General features: G+C 43.7%; 1 protein-coding gene across 3 annotated transcripts in view; it reads left to right on the top strand.

The window, feature by feature from the left end:
• Window positions 1-6: 6 nt before the first annotated feature.
• LOC118474050 (NADH-ubiquinone oxidoreductase chain 5) overlaps window positions 7-13,150 on the top strand; it is a 28,236-nt gene continuing 15,092 nt past the window's right edge. For 2 of the 3 annotated variants that reach the window (XM_035963689.1, XM_035963690.1), the window contains exon 1: window positions 7-13,069. In XM_035963689.1, coding sequence (XP_035819582.1) covers window positions 12,841-13,069 — 229 coding nt within the window. In that variant the 5' untranslated portion in view covers window positions 7-12,840. The other variant, XM_035963691.1, reaches the window with a different exon arrangement.

Here is a 13,150-nt window from a genome sequence, read left to right as displayed (position 1 = left end):
ATCTTATAGTTCTAACGTTGAAAGAGCTTAAGGATGCATTTCTTTTGAAGGAGGAAGGAAAAGGAGTTTCGATGCAACTACTTAATTCGTAACGTATATAAGTCGTGGGGACACCAAAATACCTCTCTTCTCTGTCGTCGCAATAGAGCAGTTACGATACTGCTTCCAAGGAATACTCTTTTCACCAAAAGCAAAAATCCCTTTCGTGGCCGGAGGAAGATAAACGGCGATACAGTCTGAAAAGATAGTTGGTCGTGTGCTAGTGGAAAACCTCTTTGATAGAGCAGGGGAAGTCCCCATTGGGCATAGTAGCTCACGTTGTATTGAGGCAGATTCTCCATCCAGGAATTCCAGTCTTTGACTCGGGAAACGAAGAAGGCCGCCCTTAGACCGGAGTCCTTGGGCACCCTATATACCCACCCCCGAATGGACAGGTAGCCAACCAACCTGGCGGGAGTCGGCGGCAGAAGTGCCTGCTTGGTACGGCTAAACACTTCTCTTTTCTTATTTTTTATCCACAATTCCTGGCTCCCTTTCTTAATTGGGTAGACTTGGGCCATTGTGCAATTACCATCCTTTGTGCGACCAGGCCCCACGGGAATCGCCTTGAAGATGTCCACCCCTTTCTTAGAAAAATGGAAAGAAAGGTGCTCAGCGACGACTGCCCCTTCTACCTTTACTTTTTTGCCACTCTGTCTCTTTGGAGCATCCGTTTCCTCATATTATCGATTCATAAAGGTCCATGAAAGGAAAGAAGACCGCTTTCCCTTGCTTCGCACCTCGTCATAGCCCTGAAAAGCTCACCCGGAGTTCTAGTTAGAGAATGGGGTATGATTCACTACTTGCCTACTGCTACCTGGGTCGTGAGATCGAAGAAGGTATACTATTAGACAAGGTTCATTCCAGCTTTGCTGCTCTTTTTCTTTTGATTCTTTCTGTTTCTGTTTACTTGAGCTAATTCTTTACTTGCTTTCGAGCTAACTTGGCGGAATGGAATCACAGCAAGAGACAGGGCTAATGGTTGGTTCTGTCTACTATATTTAGTATGATTTTTATATCTTCGACCTTAAGAGGCGGTTTACGAAAGAGAGAGAGCTCGTGGAAGACTTGAGAAATGGAAATATCTTTCCATTTCTTCCTAACAGGATGCAATGCAGGTACTGTTTAGTTTAGTAAAGAAGGAACAATCCTCGTATTGGAACCGGTCGAGGAATATCCCTCACCCTCGTATTTGAAAAGAAGTGAATCAAATACAATAGTAGGTAGGAAAGAAAAGCCATCCTTTGAGTAGTAACTTTACCAACCAAGGTAGGGATAGTCGAGAGCAGGATGCCGGCCTTATTCTGTTTAGAAGAAATGAAATTGATTCACCGGCAAAGAAACGACTACTGCGAGCAGGAGCGATGCAACCGACGGGAGGACAATCCTAATTGGATTGGCGGACTAGTGAAATTCATGTAATTTAGAGTTGGCAATGGGAGCTGGTGATAAACAGGTAAGGAAGCACTCGACGAATAGTGACATTTATGAATGCAAAGCGGGGCCAAGGCAGATATACGGATCAGGGGTATAAGCTAAAACAAGCAGAAGCAAAGCCGACTTCGAACGGGGATAATCGATAAGGCAAGGCAGCCCTCCGGTCATAGGATTAACGGATTAGCTGGAAAAGTCATATGCCTCGGAGAGCAAGGGTGGTACACCAGGAACTCGGATTGCGATGCTCCGGAGAAAGTCATATCGGTTTAGTTTCGATCATATATGATATTTAAAAGAAAGAAGGATCTGCCAATGGTACATTGGTGCATTGGGGATTTCCAGGAAGCAGGTCGAATCGGAGCGGAGCTGAGGCCCCGGATGCTGATTAGCGAAAACAAGAACTAGCCCCGCAGGGCAGGACCATATTTTGTAGTAGTAGCTTTTCTCACTGGTAAAGCTGGATAGGTTAGAGGATGTGAGCTAGCAGCAGCAAGTTAAGTAAGGGATAAGATTGGTCCCTCTGTGTCCGGAAAGATACCTTTCTGATCGCGACTTCGGTTACGCACAAGAAGATGGGAGCTATTGGCAAAGGTAACCACCATCACTAGGCAACCAACATATGCTTTTCCAAAGCCAGAACTAGGATAGCGAGCTGGAAAGGAGAAGTGAACTGGTTGAGAGGAAGAATCAAGTAGAACCGATAGAAGCTCTTGTTGCCTTATTTGAATATGGACCAATCGACAACCTTTTCTTTGAAAAAAAAGAGGAATCATGTTTCCGACCTTGCCACCGGACTGTTTGATGGAGCGGGGAGCCTGTAACAACTAGAACAGACAAGAAGGCTTGCCAAGAATAGACGAAGGCCCTTAGCCGAGGAGCAAGAAAACGGATGTGCGAACAGAGAACCTCTTAAGGTCTCTTACAGAGAAGATTCTTGCCTGGGTCTTCGGTTCCGATGTTAGTCCAGTGGCAGTTGCCTGTCATATAGTGGGTTCTTCCAGCGAGAGAATTGAAAAGCAAAGTGAAGTTTATCCAGAAGTTGACCCAAGTTTTGTCTGCTCGTGAGAAGACGGAAGAGGAACTTTCTGAACTGCTCGGGCAGGGTCACCAGTTGGCAAATAGCATTCGCGCCTCCCATCCGCACGTGAGAACTTGGAAAGCTCAACTGGGCTCGAAGCACACTTTCGCAGACTGATCTGCTTAGACTTCGGGCGTTGGGGCTTAAAGGGAAACCACGCAAAGCTCCGGTGATCCACTCTATTCTATGGCAACCTCCACCTCCTGGATGGATTCAAGTTAATACAGATGGATGCTCGAGAGGTCAGCCAGGACCGGAGGAATCTTTCGAAACTGCAGAGTGTACATGGATGCTTTGCGCTTTCGTTGGGCAGCGGATTCGCATATCAGGCAGAGTGGGTTGGGGACGGCTATCGCTATAGCACACTCCAAGGGCTGGAAATACCTCTGGATCGAGTCAGATTCAACATATGTTGTTTTTTTATTAATATTAATAAGTCAATGGCATCTAGGTAAATTGCTTACTCTTGCTGTGACTAATAGTTGGCCTATTCGCCAACTCGATGTAAATAACGCGTTCTTGCAGGGTTCTTTAACTGATGAAGTATTCATGGAACAACCACCTGGGTTTTCAGACTTTTTGACTCCTGATTATGTTTGCAAGTTGCATAAGCCTATTTATGGCCTTCGGCACTCGTGCTTGGTATAACGAGCTTCGTACCTTTTTAGTATATGAAGGATTCCTCACATTCCTCATTGTTTATACTTAACTCCCCATTTTAGGTTAGGTTATTTATATACTAGTTTATGTTGATGATATAATCATCACTGGATCCGCAGCAGCTGAAGTGAATGCTTTTATCTCTACTCTTGCCAAACGATTCTCTATAAAGCCAGCTTTCTTATTTCCTTGGAGTTGAAGCTCACTACACTGCTAATGGCTTGTTCTTATCTCAAAGGAAGTATATCAGTGACCTCTTGCATCGACTTAACATGGCTGATGCCAAGGCTGTCTCAACGCCTATTGCTACTACTGAAGTGCTTAAATTATCAGATGGCTCGCCACCGGCTGATCCAAAATTATACCGTCAAGCTCTTGGGTCCTTACAATATCTCTCTTTGACTCGTCCTGACGTCTCCTTTGCCATCAACAAGCTCTCTCAGTTCATGCATTGCCCATCCACACTTCATTGGTGTGCTGTAAAACGCCTCCTCCGATATCTAGTTGGCACTCTTGACTAAGGTCTCTTGCTCCGTAAGAATTCTCCTCGCACTCTTCACGCATTTGCAGATGCCGATTGGGCCGGTGATCCTAATGATCGAACTTCCACTTCAGCTTATGTTGTTTTCCTTGGAGCCAATCCTATCTCTTGGAGTTATAAAAAGCAAAAGACAGTTGCTCGATCCTCCACCGAAGCCGAATATCGGGCCATTGCCTCCACTGCCGCTGAAGTCAATTGGATCATGAATCTTCTTCAAGAGCTGAAAGTTCCAATCTCACCCACTCCAGTCATCTATTGTGACAATGTAAGTGCCACTTATGTTTGCGCCAACCCCGTGTTCCATTCTCGTATGAAGCGCATTGCCATTGACTTCCATTTCGTTCGAGATCAAGTTGCTACTGGTAAATTGCGTATTTCTCATGTTCATACTTCTGACCAACTTGCCGATTCACTTACTAAGCCCGTGCCTCGCCGGCACTTTTAAACTCATCGGAACAAGTCCTCAATGGCCAGCCAATCTTGCGGGGGCATGATTCAATTCTAAGCTAAACCCATTCAACTGCTGTAAAAAGGTCTGAGCCCTGCGTTGATAGAAAGAGCGCTCTTTTCATGAAACTAGAAATCTCGTAAGAGAAGAAGTGAGAAATCGGATCGACAAAGCACCATTTCCTCCGCTCAAGGAAAATCAATGCCGAAGACTGACAACCAACATCGATAGGTATTACAGTGCCTCTGAGTTATCTCGTACTCGCGGTTTGACCTACCCAACCAGCAACTGAAGTGGAAGACTGACTGACTCAGGTGTTGGCTTTTAGCTCACCTGCCAGTCAATATTCTTATTAGACCCGTGTGACAATGGTGTTTCCAACACAAAAAGTATGGTATACTCAAGTAAAGTACTAGCTTCACCGGAAAAACAACTGTAACTCATGTGTGATCGCGGATTCCACGGTAACTGTTTGTTGTAGTTCCAGCTCTACATTAGGAGCATAGGGGCTCTATCTACATACAGAGTTTGACCCACGGTACGGCTGAAAAAGGTAAGCCGGTTAAGTGCTTTAACCATTTAGTCAAAGAGACTGAGCGAGTGAATTGGTTTTCTGTTTTGTCAGCGGATCTTACGAGCTTTCATAGAAAGCATACTATACTATATATTTTACCGCGTACAAGGACAAGTGGTGGCACGACACGGAAAGTAGCATCCCCATAAGGATGAATTGTTGGTTCAAATCGGATAATCAATCAATAGGGAAAAAGGAAGGGATTACTGTAAGATGGAATGCTCGCGTCGGAATTCATTCTTCTCGTTACGGTAGCCTAAGAGCATTCAAGAGCTCAGTTAGAGCCTCTCAATTGATAGAGGCATGTTCATATGAAGCGCTACGCATATCTTATTTTACCAAAATAGGGTGGGGCTGGTAATTGAAGATCTGGGATCTATCAGTCAAAGTGGACTACTAAAAAAAACTTCTGTTGCAAGGTAATTTTTTTTTAAGTCTATTTAGCTTCTTCGTAGAAAGAAGGGATTTGCTGCTTTCTTAGTAACAATATTCTTATGCTATCTGGCTATCGAGAAGAAGAATGGTTAAAAAAAAGGGAAGATAAACAAACAATTTCTCTCCCTTCCCCTAATCTAATGGAAAACTTTCCCGAATCTAAAGGAACTAGCCGTAAGATAAGATAAAGAGGTGGTCGAATACGGCCACTCATCCGCTTCCTAGCCGTAACAGATGGAATTGGAATCTCACTTAATGAAAGATGCACTATGCTTCATTCAATTGGACAGCTTTGCCCGTCTCTGGACTGTACTCTTTCAGATTCGGCAATGGATCTTTTTTTTTTACCCTTCTGGGGACTAGTCTAATTCTTAATTAGCAATCTAATCTTGAATAATATCAAGCAGTGTTCCACAATAGCCTGTGCCGTGACCCATCCTCCTGTGACACTGACAGTAGCAGGAATTGTTTTCAGCACCTGGAAAAGGTTTTTAATCGGAGTCAGGCAACTCGAGAGCTCCAAAGGACATAAGAACTTCAAACAACTTTTCAGTGTGAACGAGATAGAAATTGTACTTCTTTTGCTCTTTATGTTCTTTGCCCTTATTCTTCATCTACTGTGGTTGTGGTACAAACTTTTTTGAAACGTCTGTCACGACTTAGTTTGAGCGGAATGAGATAGCTTTCACCTCTTTCTCCAATATCCATAAATTCTGAAGCTCGTTCTATTAACTGCGCAAATGTCGTTATCCCGACAGGAGCAAGAGGAATTCGAAATTCATAATGCAATCAAATAGAGACTTGTTTTTTGGGAATAGGCTCCGAACATTGCATCGCCAAGAGTCTGAATCGAGCAATGAACTCCTGGGCTTTCTCTGTCGGTTCCTGGATGCATTTCCTCAAGTCGTCAGTAGTGACTGACTTCTTTCTTTGGAAGGTCGGAATCCGCCTGAATAAATCGCACATATGCTCCCAGGACTTCACGGAATTAGGAGGCACAGAGGTAGGTATACCAAGAGAAAGCTATGTGGGTAAGCGACGAGGGTTAAACCTAAATAACAAGTTTTAGTTTCCAGAAGTATCTCCACGCTGAGCGATGAACCTCGCCAAATGCTCTTTTGGTCCATCTTTTAGGTTCAATTTGGGCAATATGTATCCCGTGGCTCGTAGTCAATCTCTGGAGGATATGGAGGATCATAGGCTAGGTAACCTTTTCACTATTCATTTATAAAGGTACCTTCAAGTAACCAGGTCTCTTCATCCTTATTGGGCACTCCCACAAGAGACAATTCTTTTTAGCCTCTAAGAGACAACAAGAAGAGCCTAACCAGGACCTTGAGATAACAGCCCATAGGGTAGCCCCTACAGAGCAAAAATCTAAGGCCGGAATACCGGAGTTCTTTCTTTGCTTCCAAGAACATAGATTCCTTCTTCAACCCAGGTCATGACCGAGGGCGGGTATCTCACTCGCATATCTAGAGCCCAGCATCTCTCCTGAACGACACCTTCCGCAGACTCTACTGGTGGTATTTCCCGAGGCGAGGGGTGCATCCATATCGGTCAGGAAACGACAATGACTCTTCTTCTTCCGGGTCCGGGAAGCTATGGGCACCTCACAATTCTTAGACGACATTAGTGGAAGCGAACATTCGTAGCATTCATTGTCACCGATCATTGAAAAAAGAAGCCGTACGAGGTTTAGATTTGGCGGCTATAGACTCAAAGGGCACAGACAGGCTGCTGGTACAGTTTTTTTAGCTAACTAAAGTCCAACTTCCTTTGCCGAAAGAGGATGAAACGGATCAGCCGATTCAACTTAGCATTACCCGACTCGTAACTTCAAGCACAACCATCCATCTCAATCCAAAATCTCCGATCGTCTGTGATCCCTCCTCCGGTTTTGGATATATAGACAGTGCCTGCTCTCAAACCAACCAAGACAGCAGCAAGTTCCTATCGAGAACAAGACGACAGATCAATATGACCAATTTATCTAAGGTGAATACGTGAAAAAGTGTTGCTTAGCTCAGTGAAATGGAATAAGGAAGAGAAAGTGTAGTGTGATAAGGGAAGAATTTTTAGGTTTTCAAGCAGATAGATATACAAACAAGAAGAATTCACATCAGAACCCTTTCCTGCTTCCCTTTTTTACCCATCGGACTCACATTTTGATCTCCTACGCTTGCTTTCACAGTCCCCCTACGAGCAGCCCGGAATCAATGAAGGAGTTCATTCAGCACCGAGCCGAGCGAGCGTAGATTCAATATGTTGATTGTACCGAACGAAGGATTTGCCTTATCACGAAAGCCACATTCGTTTCGTTTGAGGAAGTCACACGTCCTGTTCCCTATAAATAAGGAGATTCATTCTTTTTTTCAGAAATCCCCTCTTCTTCCTCCTCAAGCCCCTATCACAAGACCAAGCGGATCTCATCCTGCAGAAGACTCAGAGCGGATCTATCTAATGGCATGGCTGGCTGTCGGATGTGATCTATTCTCGTGTCACATCGCTTTCTTTCTTCTCCCTCCATTTTCTTCACTACTACCGCTCCTACACATAAATCAAAGAAGCATTGTGGAATAGTGGCATTTCGTTAATGGCGAAAATTTTCTTAGTGAAAGGGTTGCCTGCGGCAAACTCAGAGCGGTCTCTGAAAGTGAATAGGAGCATAGCGGTATCATCCAAGCCAAACACGTCTCCTCAGTCAAGGGTCTTCTCGCGCAAAGAAGATCAAAAACATAACAACTGATTTCGCTTAATGCATGTCACCCACCCGCTCTCAATACAGCAAGTGACTCTCTCTCACAAGACAGAGAAAGATTACCGATTCACCCAATTTGATCAGAAGTGAGTTCATTGTTGTTGTATAGCGAAACCTTTCCTTGACAAAACCATTCTCAGCTAATAGAAGCCGAGCTATCTATCGGTTGAACGAAGCGAATGGAAAAGCCAAAGAAAACAGAAATCCATTGCGATTAGAAACCTGTGACTCTACAGCCAGGGCTCGATGGCGATGTAAGATAGAAAGAATGGGGAGTTAGGGCTTCGGTTTCCTCTGTGGCCAGTTCCAATTCCAAATCATTTGCCGACATGCGGACTCACTTCTCTTTTATGGGATGAAAGCCCTTGTCTATTTACGTGGGTGAATCAAGTACAACAAGTCAGGTCAGAGCTTGTGGTAGAAGATTGGGCTCTGCTACGCAGATCCACTCAACTAGGAAAGAAGTACGCATTGCTGACTGACTGTTTGAACGATCCTAGTTACTAGTAAGTAGCTAATCAAGTCAGAGTAGGGTGGCCGAGAAGCTTCTTGCCGGTGCCCCCCAAAGCAAAGCACAGACTCTACTCACCCACGCGTTTTCCACCTACGGAGGGAGAAATCATCGAAATATCCTCATCCCCTGAAAGGGAACCCGAAAACAGGACGAGAGTGGATAGGGTGACTAAGGAGGTAGTCAAAATTAGTAGTGAATTTTGGAAAGAGAAGATTACAAAAAGGCGAGAGCAGCATAATCGTTAGTTAGGGGTAAGAGGGGACGGGCCCGTATAGAAAGTAAATCCTTCTTTTTCCGATATGCCGCTCCGCAAGCAAGGAGTGCCACGCACGAGCGGAGCGAAAACTAAGCAAGGGGAATTCCGGCATTCCATGGAAAGCATGCGAAATCCTTTGATTGTTTATAGAATCAAAATCACTATATAGTCTTTCTTGTTCCACTTGCAAGGCAAGGAAAAATAAAATGTCAGTTTCGTTATTACAACCTTATTTTTTTATGTCAAAGACAAAAAGCTACGCGCAAATTCTCATTGGATCTCGGTTGTTCTTAACAGCGATGGCTATTCATTTAAGTCTTCGGGTAGCACCACCAGATCTTCAACAAGGTGGAAATTCTCGTATTTCGTATGTACATGTTCCTGCGGCTCGGATGAGTATAGTTATTTATATCGCGACAGCTATAAACAGTTCCTTGTTCCCATTAACAAAACATCCCCTTTTTCTTCGCTCTTCCGGAACCGGTACAGAAATTGGTGCTTTTTCTACTTTGTTTACGTTAGTGACTGGGGGGTTTCGGGGAAGGCCTATGTGGGGTACCTTTCGGGTGTGGGATGCTCGTTTAACTTCTGTATTCATCTTGTTCCTTATTTACCTGGGTGCACTGCGTTTTCAAAAGCTTCCTGTCGAACCGGCTCCTATTTCAATCCGTGCTGGACCGATCGATATACCAATAATAAAGTCTCCAGTCAACTGGTGGAATACATCGCATCAACCTGGGAGCATTAGCCGATCTGGTACATCAATACATGTTCCTATGCCCATTCCAATCTTGTCTAACTTTGCTAACTTCCCCTTCTCTACCCGTATCTTGTTCGTTCTGGAAACACGTCTTCCTATTCCATCTTTTCCCGAATCTCCCTTAACGGAAGAAATAGAAGCTCGAGAAGTAATACCACTAAAAACCTAGTTCGCTCTCAAATAAAAACCTAGTTCACTCGCTAAAGCATCCATGGCTGAATGGTGAAAGCGCCCACCAACCTAGAAAGGCTAAATGGGTAAAAAAGTAGGTTCGATTCCTGCCGGATGCACTGCCTCTTAAAGACAGAAACAGAGGAGGGAAAGAAGGTAGTATAGGGAACTTGCTTTTGGATTCTTATCGAAAGTGAATCCCTCTAACACTTCAGTTAGTGTTTTATGATAAAATCTTTGACACAACAAGTGTTAAAATCTTAGTCACTAGGCAAGAATGGAAAGAGCTTCTTTACCTGCTTGAGAGGGGAGTCAAACAGAGTCTGAGGAAGCATAGCTATAGCAACGTAGTGTTTGAGAAAAGTGTGCCTGGAGTAATAGGCCTGAGAGCTACCCGCGCAACTTTAAGAGTTAACTTCTAGAATAACCGGGAAATTTATTTTAGTATAACTCTAATTCTAATTGTGGGTGGTTCGTTACTTTTTAAGTGGTAAGCAAGTGATCCTCACAATTCGTTTTACCTGACTCTACTCTAATTGTAAGATAACTAGAAATAGGAGATGAGAAAGTCGAGTAGCAGCACTGATGGGAACATTTTTTGAAACTAGAATGGTTGATAATAGGAGACTCGCGTTGTAGGTAAGGCTTTTCAAAAGCCTCGACTTGGCTAACGCCCTTTGGTTTTTAGGATCAATTTGCCCGTGCTTGCTGGTGTCAGGGTTGCAGATAAGTTGTTTCGGTGCCATTTCCTTTGTTATGAATGAAATTTTGGAGCTCAGTTGATACCGAATTTGAAGATAAGCCCTTCCCTCTCGTGAACACCTTCGTTTAGTAGATCGGTACGGTTCCATTCAGAAGAAACTATTATACGTGGTCCCGTGGAGTACGAATAAGGCTTTAAAGTCTTCCTTCATATTGTTTGCTAGCTTCCTTCTCCTTGTTTCCTGCCTTTCATTCTTTATGAAATTCTTATTTATTTTCTTTGCTGACTGACGTTACACCAAGAATTTATTTAATAGCGTATATATAGCCTGGGCATCGATACCAGCCTTCCGTTCGCATGATATTAAGAAAGTGCCTACTACTCAATTTCAATTCAATTTCGCATTGGCAAATCCTTCCACTTGCTATCTAATGTAGTATATGAAGCCTTTCTTTTCTATTTCTTCTATTGGCTTGGCTGGTCTGGGGGATGCGGATCACGCGAAGATCTATAGTGTTTAAGTACATCTTTCTCTTCCTGCAAGCTACTGAGATATGCCTCAGCTGCAGGTGCTTTGTATCTCTGGTCAAGAGTTGGCAAGGGATACCAATGTTGTCGACCACCTACTTTTGAGCATAGCTTTTACCATATTCCTCCCTCGATTCGCCATTCATTCCTTCACAGCTGAGTCAATAGCTGTGTCACTGACTGAATGTAGTTCTTTTTTTTAAAGAACGAGGCCGCTAAGGTCAAGGGACCTGATCCAGAACATTGAATCCAACCATCAGCATTCGCAAGAAAGAGAAAGAACTCGGTTCAAAGAATCGCTTCGGTCTAAAAACGAGTCTTCCGAGATCATGTCTATGCGAAGAGCTTGAACCAAGCGTTCACACGCATACGCCCTCGCCCCTCAGAAGATTGGAAAGAATCCATCAGCGAGGAAATAGAGTTGTAGCAGCAGTGTCTCCACTATTTATTTATAAAAGTCCCACCCAAGTAAAAGAGTCCGAAGAAAGGCCTTATAGGAAAGCGTTACCAGGGATTAGAGTTAGACCACTTAGTAGCACCTTCAGGCTTATCCATCCACGCATGGAAGATTTATAGATCGACGTTCCGGAATGGTAGAAAACAAATCAATTCTAAGTTCTTCTCGCTCCATTCATCCACTCGCTGGGAAGGCTATTTTGATGCCTCACACAGGCAACTCCGCTAGGCGGCTAAGCAGATAAGACGGGATTTCACGTTGAGAACGAATGTAGATTCCTATCATCAAGAAAGTCGGCTACATCAATGAATTACTTTCCCCTAACATTGCTATTCTTAACAACCTAAATCAAAAAACCTCCTTTAAAGAGCAGAAGAATCCTTCTTAGATAAAGCAGCCTGAAGATAAATAAGAGCAACTCCTTCAAAGAAAATGAGAAGGGCCTCTTGAAATGCCTATATATAAAAGAAGGAAACGTTGTAACTACTTACAAGAATTAGCTGCGTATGCAGGTGCATGCAATAGTCTTTTAGTAAGGAAGAACGACGGGATTCCTTGGAAAGCTGGTAGTTCATTTCACTCTGTATCGAAAGTCCCAGTATATTATATATCTGTGTACATCCATCAACAAATCTAACATTTCTTATCTTACATTGAAATCGATAAAGACTAATAAGATGCAAAACCAGCATAACTTGTTCTTTGCGAGTACTGTGGGTAGACCGAGGGATCGATCGGCATTTCACTAACCTTTAGAATTAATCAAACGTATGGCTAACCGATTCCTAGGTCATAATTTAAAGCTTCACTTTTCTATAGCCTTCTAATTCTATCGGGCTAACCTATAGAAGGTTTATAAAAAAGGTACGGTGCAATCAGTAAACCTCTTACTGACCGGGCAGGGCAGACCAGATGAGCGAGATTGATTGAAAGCGCTGTGCCAACTTGCTTACAAGATTTTGAGACTTTAGTTTAGTTTAGTTTAGTTTAGTAAATCCTCTTCATAAGTTATTTCGTACAGGCTATTCAAGGTCTATTGGCTTTATTGCTTATGTGGTACTTCGACCGCGAAGCCCCGCTTATGCACCGAGAAAGATCGTAGATAGGAAAGATCTGTTATGCACCAACGACGGCCCGCCCCTTCTCTTTACCTTTATCGTCTCATACCTCAGTCCATTGCTGGCTTGAATGCTGTCTCTCTTCTTCTTTGCTCGCGAGAGTGAATAAGAGGACGACCCACCGGGGGGAGGATGGAATGAGTCGGCAAGGGGATCAACAATCTTCTTTCAGTAAAGGCCCACACATTCTCCTTAATATTGGGTGGGATAAAAGGACTCTGAAGAAGGAAACTCTCTTCCCGTCTTGCGTAACTGACCACTGCAAATCAAGTCGAAAGTGCTTATATGCTTAACACGTTTTTGTCTCAATGACAGGCCGCTCGAACATTGTCTGATTTTTTTTTGAAGAGACTCGATCTTATGTATCTACTTATTGTCTTTTTGCCTTTGCTCGGTAGTTCCGTAGCCGGTTTTTTCGGACGTTTTCTAGGATCTGAAGGAACCGCTATAATGACCACCACGTGCGTTTCATTTTCTTCGATCTTATCTTTGATTGCTTTTTATGAAGTCGCACTGGGAGCTAGTGCTTGCTATCTCAGAATAGCTCCATGGATCTCATCGGAAATGTTTGATGCTTCTTGGGGCTTCTTTGGCGACCGTGAAGTCACCGGATGAATTGCCGAGTAGATAGATCTGATCCGGACGCTGCAGTTGTTCCGCGGTGATACGG

This window comes from Zea mays, unplaced genomic scaffold, assembly GCF_902167145.1.
Source record: "Zea mays cultivar B73 unplaced genomic scaffold, Zm-B73-REFERENCE-NAM-5.0 scaffold_203, whole genome shotgun sequence".
In the NCBI taxonomy this organism is placed as follows: domain Eukaryota; kingdom Viridiplantae; phylum Streptophyta; class Magnoliopsida; order Poales; family Poaceae; genus Zea; species Zea mays.
This window is presented reverse-complemented; position numbering and strand designations above follow the sequence as displayed.